The sequence below is a fragment of the Malurus melanocephalus genome, unplaced genomic scaffold (genome assembly GCF_030028575.1).
Source record: "Malurus melanocephalus ecotype Western Australia unplaced genomic scaffold, MMel_1.1 scaffold_385, whole genome shotgun sequence".
Taxonomy (NCBI): Eukaryota; Metazoa; Chordata; class Aves; order Passeriformes; family Maluridae; genus Malurus; species Malurus melanocephalus.
Genome location: NW_026623617.1, coordinates 102252 through 113754, shown reverse-complemented (window position 1 = coordinate 113754; position 11503 = coordinate 102252). Strand labels below are relative to the sequence as shown.

General features: G+C 43.8%; 1 protein-coding gene across 2 annotated transcripts in view; it reads left to right on the top strand.

Annotated features, from left to right (window-relative positions):
- Positions 1-5930, top strand: part of CCN4 (cellular communication network factor 4) — a 34075-nt gene extending 28145 nt beyond the window's left edge. For both annotated transcript variants that reach the window (XM_057379074.1, XM_057379075.1), the window contains 3 exons: positions 2436-2693; positions 4065-4258; positions 5087-5930. In XM_057379074.1, the coding sequence (XP_057235057.1) occupies positions 2436-2693; positions 4065-4258; positions 5087-5386 (752 nt within the window). In that variant the 3' untranslated portion in view covers positions 5387-5930. The remainder of the gene's footprint in view (positions 1-2435; positions 2694-4064; positions 4259-5086) is intronic.
- The last annotated feature ends 5573 nt before the right edge of the window (positions 5931-11503 follow it).

Sequence of the window (11503 nt, the reverse complement as noted above, 5' to 3'; positions counted from 1 at the left end):
AAAAAGCAAGCATGTAAAAAGATGTAAAAAGTGCAGTCTAACCACATTTTTGTAGAATACAGGCAAAATGACAACAAGAGAAGTTACGTGCTAGGAGTTGTAAGCTTAAACAGTGATTTTCAAGATTAGAAAAGATTAAGGTTAAGAAAGGAGGATATGAGATCATTCAAATGTATTGTCTGGAGTGTGTGCAGAACATTCATGGGAGGTCTGTAGGAGCAGGTCAGACAAACATTGTCAAGAATGACATCGTCACAGCTGGCCCTGTGCTGGGAGAGGAAAACAGGCTGGATGTGCCTCAAAGCTATCAGCTTTCCTAGGCTTCTGCTAAGGCCTTCATCTTGCRTTGCATTTGTTTATTTATTTAAATGGTTGCTTTCTTAGTTGGATACCTTCTGGTTTTTGCAGTCCTCCCACACACCACAGGCCCTCACAGTGCCAGTGGCAGCAGCACGGTGATGGAAGGGTTCCAGTCTGTGCTTTCCCTTCACTGCTGCCATGACAATGCACCCCCTGTTAGGTGGCATTTATGGTGATTTGGTGAGGGGCATGGTGGTGTGCAGAGCTGAGGGGAATGAGAGGAAGGCCTCTCCATGGTCAGGGTGTGAGGGTGGCTGTCCCTGAGGATCCTTTCCCTCATTCTCAGCACCCAGGGGCACACACAGGACAGGATGGGCTGACATGTCCTTTCTGTACCCTGCACCACCCCGCTTTGAGACCACCAACTTATGTCCCAACCCGGTGGGTGAAAGCTCCTGGGAGGGGGAATCCTGTGCTGGAGGCTGGAGACAAACTGCTGTGAGGAACTGGCTTTGCATATGGCTGCTTTCAGCTAGGCCTAGAGAATCCAGGGCACCAAGGGCTACAGGGACAATATAACTTATGGAAAATAAAGATCCTGAAAGAGTTAGGAACTGGTGTTGGCAAAGGGAATGGGGTTGAGCTGGGGGAAATTCAGGCTGGCACGCTGAGGGGTGTCCCAGGATCGAACCTCCCAGAGAGCAAACAGGAACCTGCTGGGGGTCACTGCTGCTTTCCTTCTGTGGTTGGCTTTTCTCTGCCCCAAAGCAGAGGCAGAGGATGCTGAGCACTGGCCTAGGTGGGAGGAATAGTGATGTGCCTCCAAATTGCTTTATTTTGATGCAGACCCAGCGAGCTTCTACGTGAAAGCATTCAACAGTCCCTCTGTCTGTGTTTGGGGATGTTGTCYTGGTTTATGAGACCTGCAGGAGACTGAGCTAACATAATCCAGAAGGAATAGGCTCGTAGGGAAACACCAAGAAATGCAGCATTTTCTTAAACTGTCATACCTAGAAGTCATCTGAATTCTTAGATCCAGCTCCAGCAGTAAGTGGTATCTTCTCAGTACAAAGGCTTAATTAAGCATCACAAAAATTGGAGCTGAAYGTGAACTGGAAATCTAGAGCTGTGCTTCAAATTCCAGCAGCTCTCATTTTTGTGCAGAAGAAGGGATTTGTGCTTGATGTTTCCATTCAGCTCATTCTAAAAATAGGAAGCCTTTGCAGGATTTTAATCCAGCATTTCAATTTGTGTTTTCCTGAAGCAGCTCCATCTCTGACCAGACACAAAATGTAAGCAACCCAGCAAGTGCGTGTATACTGCCTCCATGTGACCAAAAAAGAAACTAAAGTTTGAATTTTCCATTGGAAGATTTCTGCCACTGCTTTCAAATAACTGTACATAATTAACAAACAAACAAACAAACAAACAAACAACAAACAAACAAACAAACAAACAAACAAACAAACAAACAAAATGTTGCTTTTTGAATCAACGTGATTCCTGTTTATGGGCAATCAAAAAGCTTGAATTTTTAGTGATTTTATATTAAAAAATACATCAAATGCTTTTTTTTTCCCATGGTTTTTTATTGTGTGCTTCACTTTCGAAGAAAATTGTTCCGTTATAAACTGGATTTTTCAGGATCCAGTTTCCTAAGCATAGGAATCCAGTGCCATTTAGGTACTCCTTTGTTACCTTGTTTATTCTCCCCTTCTGCTTGGGGTTGTGTCGTATTTGCAGCTCCATGAAGTTCCCTCACATGTCTCTGAAAACCTCAAATTTCACTCAATATCTTTTTTAATTACTTTGATTGCCCCCCTTGTGAATACCACCATGCCATGAAATGTTTTGGGTTTTTTTAAAGTAAGCATTTATGGATAAAACTTGTTTTATTATTAACTTATTTTTTTCCATGAAGAATTAAAAGATTCTATTTTTCTGCTGTGATTTAGAATGGAAACAGTTTCCTAGATGGTGTGACTACACTTGGCTCAGCATCAGGCTGAACTCGTTGCTCCGCAGCACTGCCAGCCCAGGAATCAGCTTGGTAAAGGAACACATCAGAGCTGCCTGTTGCCAGCATTATTTTAATGGTGCTTTGTGTGTCTTTCTCTCTTTTTCTTTCTTTTCAGAGATTGTTGGTGTAGGATGTGTCCTCAATGGGGTCAGGTATAAGAATGGGGAGACGTTTCAGCCCAACTGCAAATACAACTGCACGTGCATTAATGGGGCCGTGGGCTGTGTTCCCATGTGCACAAACTCRCGTCCTCCGCTTGTCTGGTGCCCAAACCCAAAGCTGATTAAGATGGCAGGGAAGTGCTGCGAGCAGTGGGTTTGTGATGACTCCAGGAAAATCAGGAAGACATCTCCRCGTCACATATCCTCTGCAGGTACGGTGGGAGTGAGGCAGATCCCTCCTTTGCCATCAGGCAGTCTACAAGTAAAGTATCAGCTTCTACTGCCAGAGCTGGCAGCGGTCTAATCTTTGTGAGGGAGACAGAGCCTCCCACATAACATGTGCTGAAGGACAGTTTAAACACTAGTGTTGTGCTAAAACTCCTTATCCATGAACATCATCCCTGGAAGTGTTCTAGGCCAGGCTGGATGGGACCCTGAGCAACCTGATCTAGTGGGTGATACCCTGCCCATGTCAGGAGAGTTGGACTGAAGTGATATTTAAGGTCCTTTCCAAACCTCCAAACCAAACCACTCCATGATTATATGAATATGGCATTCATCAAATATGTTTGTGAAACCAGCGTGGAGTTCTGTGTGCCAAGTCCCCTTTGAAGACGTTGCAACTTCTTTTTAATTCTTTTTATTTTTTTTTTCCCAGTTTGTGTGGAACCTCTAGGAAAAAGAATGGGTTAAGTTTAACTTGGGACTGAGACTTTCTGTCAGGTTTATATAGCTATTGTACTGCAATTTTAAAGCCCCTGTGTCTTAGGAGTCTCAAACTTACATAACACCCTGAAAGCAGTTACTGTGTAGAAGTTTCACTGTGAGTTGGGCTAAATTGTATTTGTGGTAGTATAGCTTTTCATCACTTCACTCATAGAAGTCAGATTAGGATTTATTGCATTTAATATAATAATGAATACAATAATAAATAAAACMGTGAGCAAGTGCAGCAGTTTCTGTCAGAGTTTTGCCTATGGACTGTCCTGTGAGCTGTAAAGCAATGATGACTTTAGCTGAGACTGGGACAGAACCTGAACTGGGGCTGTTGACAGCTTTCAAAACAGAGCCCACCCTTTCTTCAAATGGCTGCTGAGCTCTGAGGACTATTGAAGCTGTTCTTCCTCCCGGTGAAAGGCTGTGGCTGCTTCCCAAGCCCTCTGCCATCCAGCAGAGACTGTTGACCACTTTCTGCTGCAGGGAACCAATTGAATGGGCTCAGAAATAAACCTTCATGGTGAGATCAGATCTCATCCCTTTTCTCCACCCGCTGGCTCAGGCTGCTGTAATTGTTTATATTGTGGCAGCACCTGGGGGTCCCAGACAAGGACCCCCTTGTGTGAGTCTGTGAAGGGGAATAAAGGAATGAGCCCTGGCCCCGAGCACTCGCAGCGCTGGAGAGTCTGACACAAGTAGGTCAGCACAAAGGGGGTGGGATCAGGGGGTTCACAGGAACGCTGAGCCACTTTGCYGTGGTTTAATTATTTGGGTTAGTGGCCTGAATGTGCAATGAGCTGGGGAAAGGATGCTTAATATGTAAAGCTGCCCGGGCTGAATAATGTGGGGTTAATCTGTCTCTGCAGCTTAYGAGGGAGAGGATGAAGCCTGGCAGAAGAACTGCATCGTTCACACCTCACCCTGGAGTCCCTGCTCAAAGACCTGTGGGCTGGGCATCTCCACCAGGATTTCCAACGACAACGACCAGTGCCGGCTGCTGAAGGAAAGCCGCCTGTGCAACATGAGGCCCTGCGAGGTGGATATAACCCAGCACATCAAGGTGGGGACTGTTTTTTGTGCACCCCTWCAGCTGGACACTGAGCCAGCCTTTGTTTGGCAGCATTCAGGCCTCAGAAGGCTGCACTTGTACATGGAATTACTGTKCTGCACTGAGTTCCAAAATGTGTCCTGCCTGTGCTGGTATGAAAACCTTCCCCTGAGAGTTTTAGTTCCAGCCAAAAGGTCCTTGCAAGGAAAGCCAAGCCAAGCCTGCTGTGCTCAATGCTGGCTTGGACAGCCCTGTGCTCAGCTGGCAGAAAAGCAGTGCTGCACTTGTGGTCATGGCTGTGAACTCTATTATACAAGTATCCTTGGGTTCATATGTCTAAACATAAAAATCTTTCACATCCCCCAGATCAGGTCTGTAAAAATCTTCCTAACAACTATAAACTCATTTAAACATAGGAATCATAGAATAGAATAATAGAATCCTTAAAGCTGGAAAGGAAGTCCAAAATCAGTAAGTCCAGCCTTTGCCTGAATACTACCATGCCCAATAAACCACAYTGCAAAGTGCTATGTCTATTTGTTTTTGAGCACTTCCAGTGATGGCAACTTCACCATTTCCCTGGGCAGCCTGTTCAAATGCTTAACCTCTCTTTCTGTAATTTTTCTTTTCCTGATACCCAACCTGAACCTCTCATGGCACAATTTGAGGCCATTTCCCTTTGTCCTATCACTATTCTCCTGGGAGAAGGGGCTGATCCCTGCCCCTCCCATTGTCACAACCTCCTTTCAGGTAGTTGTAGAGAGCAAGGTGACTTTTATGTCCTACCTTTCTCAGTTCAAAATATTAACCTCTTTCTTTTTATTTGCTTCTCTGATCTAGCCTGGGAAGAAGTGCTTGGCTGTCTACAGGGCCAATGAACCCATGAACTACACCATCTCAGGATGTGTGAGCAAAAGTCCATACAGGCCCAAATACTGTGGTGTCTGCACAGACAACAGGTGCTGCACCCCCTACAAGTCCAAGACTATTGAAGTGAGGTTTCAGTGCCCAGATGGAACTGAGYTTTCCTGGAAAATCATGTGGATCAATGCTTGTTTTTGCAACCTGAACTGCAGGAACCCCAATGACATCTTTGCCGACTTGGCTCATTACCACGATTACTCTGAAATCGCTAATTAAATTGGCTGAATGCTGGAATTGACCCTTTGCTCTGATTTTACAGAGGCTTTAAAATAAAAGGACAATCTTCATTCATTGCCAATGTACAATTTGTTTTTTTCCTGAGTTAAGATGTTAAATATCTTTGTTTTGACACACTGTTCTTGGAGAGGCCTTGAACAAACAGGATTTTTAACTCYAATAGATCTTCATCCATTAACAGCAGACAGAAATTTCTTTATGCACAGATGCTGGGACTTAAATGRCAGTTCTCTTGGTGCTGTCATTTACCAGGGCAGCAGTTTAATTGCCCAAAGGAAAGAACAGTACRCTAGTATGACAGCAAAAGTATGGCTGTCATTAGCTTAGACATGAGATTCCGACATCCATATTGTCATTTATTGAATTTCATTGTCTRAGCTGGAAAATAGACATATATGTTTTATTTTCAACATTAGACGCCAGGATTTGATAGTCTGACCCTAGCAACTAAAGTCTAGTATCTGTCACACTGAGAWCAGCCCTAGAACTGCCCCTCTGTTATTCTCAGTCAGATCCTACTCCAGGGTGAATTTCATGGGAAGAGTCCAGGGAGAATAACATTTTTCCAGAAATCTCTGTGTGATAAGCCTGYCTGTCACTACAATAGGCTGGGTCAAAGAACTTCTGTGTCCTGCTCTCTTTGGTCTCACCTCAGTCTCTTGAAGTATCTTGTGCCAGGAACATTTTCACAGTTCTCTCCCAGCTCTGATCTTTGACAGCCTGAATGAATTCAAAACAGCCACTCCAGAGCTTGTATTTTCAGGATAGGTCATCTATCCACAGGTTGTATATTGCTCCTAGACTATCTCTGCATATGCAATGCAGAGAGCCAGATAAGAGATGAAGGACAAGACCTCATGCACCCATTTATTCAGATAGAAATTGTGTGGTCTGTGTTTAGGGACCACCTCCTGCTCCCCGTGGTGTTACCAGCACACAGGTCCCTCTTCCCCTGCCACCTGGCCAGTAACACTTTGTTTTACATCACTGGGATAGAGGAAAACAGACTGTGCTAAATGAGAAAACAGGTGTTAGGCTTCCCATCATCTCTGAGAWTGTGTGGATGCAGGAGAGGCAATCYTTGGCATAGTTTCTGGTGCATTAATTACAACTGGGCTGCTGCATAGAGTAAACAAACATTAACGTAAGCATTTTCTATGGAAGTGGTGTCACATGTAAATGTCAACTAAAAGAAGAAAAATCCCTTTCATTACCTTTACAGGTAATAAATTTATCATCACAGAAGGATGCTGGAGACATTTTTTTCTCTCCAATAAATTGTCAGTACAGCAGCCATTCTCCATGGCACGTTTTCTATTCCTTCACTTGGGAGAGCAGAAATGTGTCTCTGCATGAACAGAACTGTAGTTCTCACTTCCAAAATGCCTGATGGTACAGTAGAATGGCTGAGTGACACATGATCTGGAGTTCTGAGCAGTACAGAGCTAAACTTGGGGAGATGCAGTTGATGGTTTTGCTTTACTTTCAGCTGGCAAATTATCTGTCTTCATCTTGGTGACACAGCACAAGCTTCATTCATTTCTGGGAGATGTGACAGCAGAAGTCATACCTGACCTATTTGCCTCCACCCAAATGAGACCTCAGCACTTGCAAGACTGAAAATGTTGCACTTCAAACTTATCCCTTGGTAAAAAAATTCCATGTGAACACACAAAAAAGAGGTTTGGCCTAGAATTTGACGATTTCCCTTTTCCAGAAGGGAAAATGGTTTGCATTGAGACTCTATAGGGAAGAAATACTAGGACCTCTTTCTCAATCAGATCCTTTAAATATGGTTTGGAACACTGTCTTCTAGTTCTTGTCATCTTAAAAAGCCATATATGTGTGTATGCATATACATATATATGTATGCATATATAAAAATAAATACATATATGCATATGTAAACACATGTATAAAACATGTGCAGGTATCTATATAATGTTATATATAATATTACATATAAAACCATATGGAAACATGCCCATGAATATATATATATATGTATGTGTATGTACATATATATAATCCTATGGTGTATAAATGGGAGAGCACGTATAATGTGTGTTTATATGTACAGTCACTATTTCTCTGTGTTACATGTACACATAAGGAAGACAGAAAACAGGACCAGATCATGTACAAAAAGCTGTGTCCCTCAATTGCCTTGCTTTGCTTTGCAATTAGTTAATGCTGTAACCACAGCAATCAAACGCTGCAGTGGCTGTAACACACRGCTTTCACTGAGAGATAAAAGAAGCTATTGAAAGCTAATCCATGACCAGCAGCTCTAGTGTGTGTTGGTTTTTAGTGAAGTGAATGCCTGGAAACCACAGATCTTGCCCAACGCACCCAAGATGTTTCTGTTTCTAGCCTGGTTTCCTAAGGAAACCAASCGTATGCAGCCGTACTGTTCGTTTGTCTGTCACGCAGTCCCTTTGTGGGAAGTGTCAAACAAAGCAAGCAGAAGTGTAAAGATCTCAGAAGCGTCACAATTCCTGCAATAAAAAATGAAATCAAAGAGCAGGGCAGGGAAGGAGCCGACCACATTATCCCTGTCAAGCCCATTAACACCTGCCAGGTAGTCAATGTGCCCAACATGTCTGCAGTGCGGCCCAACCACCCCAGAAGCAACATAAAGGGGTTTGAACAGATTTTCCATCTGGAAATGAGTAGCCATGGAGGAGGCAGAGCTGAAGGAATCACAGATGGGAAATAGTGGTTATTACACTGCTGTAAAGGAGTTTTGTGGGGCCATTGGACACAAATCTATAGGAAACTAAGCATTGTTAGCTCTACTCCTCTGCTTGTGCAACTGGTTGTCTAGTGACTGTGAAAGGGAAAGAGCAGCACTTGTAGCCAATTAACTTGATCTGCAGCCTGTGGTGTGTTTTAGATCTTTTGTTTTAATGGATGTTTACAAGCAGATTAGCCCCAGGACTAAGGCAACAGAGCAGCTTCAGATTCAGTTCCCTGGCTCCCTCCATGYCTGTGTAAATCATGTATCTTTACAAAAGTACTTTTGTGGTTACTGTTTTAATTCATTGAGAATCTAGATCCCCAARGGCTTTCATGGATCCAGCCCTTTGCTTTACTTCTCAGGACTGCAGAGCCAAAGCAAGGCCCTAATGTTCATTGTCTCTGTTGAGGGTGAAAACTCCTCCAGCAGGAACTCACTGTACATTTGTGCAGTGGGTCCAGGTCTCTGCTGGGACCTGAAAGTGAACCCAWCATCCAAGGAAGCAAAAATTATAGCATTAAGGAGATACCAGGATCAGGCTCCTCTGCTGCAGTGCTCAGGTGAAAGGCTAAAGAAAGGATGAGAGTGACAATTTTGCAATCCAGCCTAAGCCAAGAAACACATCCAGCTCATGGCAATCATCCTGCTGGTCCAGTAGGCTGGGTCAAAGATGAAGGGTGGGATTTTGAAGGTCTGCTCATGCTGGTACAAACGGCAAGGCTCCAGCTATCTCCAATGACCTTTAGCTTTCTGTGGAGGCTTCACCAGAGTCATTAGAGTAGCTCAAGCCACATTGTCTGGGAGCCCAGAAAACAGGTTATCTACTCACCAAACAAGCAGGAATGAAACTATTTAAATGCCTTTCCATGGACTGTTGGCTGGAATTTAAAACATCATTTCGGTGTGCATACAACTGGAAATAGGGTGTAGTTGCCATATTTTTGCAGTTGCTGTATTTTAGATGTATTCACTAGGGTTGTGCTGTATATATTAAATACTCCAGAAAACCCACAATATTCAGAAGGACTTTGTCATAAATTAAACCCTGGAATTTTTTTTGTCCCAGCTTTCTTGAAGGAGTTTTAAAACAAACAGTCTTTTAAACTGGTAGACAGTGTTTTCACTATCTAGAGGCACATACCCATATATTCAACTTCTCAAATTGTGACTTTACAGTTAGAACATTTCCATAAAATTATTTCTCTAAGTTTCATATTCTGAAATCCATGAAAAATTAATGGGAAAACCAGATTGGTTTGGCAGTGTCAATCTGAGTTACTCCAGCCATRTAACACATTACTTGTTTGTAAAGAAACATGTTGAGGTTTTTTAAGATGGCATTTTGCTGCTGTGGTTTAAAGATATTAAATAAGTGKCAAATGGTTCATGAATCTGTGACTGACACTTCATTTAGAAGTTTAGGCACGCAAATTAAGGTGAAATATAGCTKTGACTGATATTTCTTTTCCTTTTCCAATCTCCTTGCCTGGGCAATGTTCAGGTGAGCATTTGCAATGGATGGCAATGGATGGCAAAGCTGTGGACTGGAGGACACATAAAAGTAAAGAGCCAAAAATGATGGTCTGAGAGCATTTTATTCATTGTGAATATTTTGGCAGCTTGGGGAAGCCAGTTGTTTCCCAATTTACATTTCTTTGCTGATCTGTTTCTGGCCCAACATTTGGCTTTTTTCTGCAACACTCTTACTGGACTTGGGACAGTGGTCTACAGTCATTGAGCAAAGTGGAGTGTGTTACTCAACCTGCCTAAGTGTGTCTTTGTTATCAGGTCTCTCGAGAAGTTGCAGGAGTAACCTGTTTTCAACAGCCATACATACTGAAATCGTTCAAACAAGGTTATTAAAGGCATGAGGAAAAGCATTTAAATTAAAGAATCRTTGTTTCATATCCCTTCACTTACCTATCTTCAGAGCTAACCCCAGTAAGGATTCTACCTTTTATTTCTAGGAAAAAATCCCTGTAGTGTTTTCCCAAAAATCGAGCTTGCCTTCCAGCCTGAAGTTGGTTACTTGTCTTGACAGGAACTTAAACAACCCTTTGAATGTCTTCCTTTCCTGAACTGCGATGGGTCAATCTTGGGCTTGCTTATGGGGAGAAAGCATCTTCTCCTCATTCTTCCCAGCCTTCTGCTTCAGTGTGGAAGTGTGCCTTTTCTTTTCTTTTTTTACTTTTTTTTTTTCCCCAGGAAGGGCAGTCCTCTACATTTTTAATCACTTTCCAGCCAACTGTACCTCTGTGCCATATTTCCCCGCTGCCTCTACAGGCACAAGAAGACCCATCTGACCTCTGCAGCCTCTGCTCACCCATGTGGCAGCTGTCCAGCACATGATCTTGCATGMAGGGCTTCCTGGCTGCTTTCACTGGTCTAGGCAACCCATCATYTCCTGAGTACTTTGCACTTTCCAAATGAAGTGCTGACCCTTTGTGAGGCTCTACTTCTGTAGGATCTCTCCTGCCCCAAACACACATGAGCAGCAGGGAGGGAATCACCATAGGATCAGATCAATGTTTAACAWTGGCAGCTGGTGATAAAGAACTATGATTTTTTTTTTTTTTTAATTTGGTCTCATTGTCATTAAAAATGAATGAAAGTGTATTGCAGTCATTGAGTAAAAGACAATTTCCTTGCTGGAGAGATCTGTGTGAGTCTGATGGCATCTCACTGCTGTGTGAGGGGCTGGGTGACACCTTTGCATGGGGCAGGCTCACCAAACCCTACAAGCAGGTTGGCCATTCCCTGAGCAAGAGATGGGGCAAAACCATGGCTCAGTAGCCCCATCTTCTCTGCCCCTCACCCTGTGGTGTGTAGGGTGCTGAGCCTCGTGGGGAGCTGTGCACACACACAGAGCCAAGGGATGGAMAGCCCAGGCTGGTGAAATCTCTTTTCTGGTGGCATCTCTCTTCTGGTGGCTCTTTTCTCAGTGTCCTGGCTCATGTGGGCTCTGCTGGGAGCTGCCCCAGCCCTTCTCCAGCACTGCCCAGCAAACAGCCCTGCCCTCTCCCAGCCCCCTCCACSCACTGACCTTGACCTGAATACCATAATCCACTCCAGCCATAAGCGATTGCAGAGTGGCAGGTCACCCAAGGATATTTTGCACAGCTCTGTTGCAGGTCACAGCTCACAGTGCTGCTGCTTGCAGAGGAGAAGCTGCCTTCTATCCCCTTTCCTAACCCTTGAGCTCTTCTGGACATGCCCAGTGATGTCTGCATCCAGTGTTTGATGTGCATCCCACAGCCACAAGCACCAAAAATATGTAGGGTGTGTGGGATGTGGGGCTGCCTCTGTAATGACATCAAAACAACAACTCTCCTCCARCCCCTAGGAGTGCTGGGTAA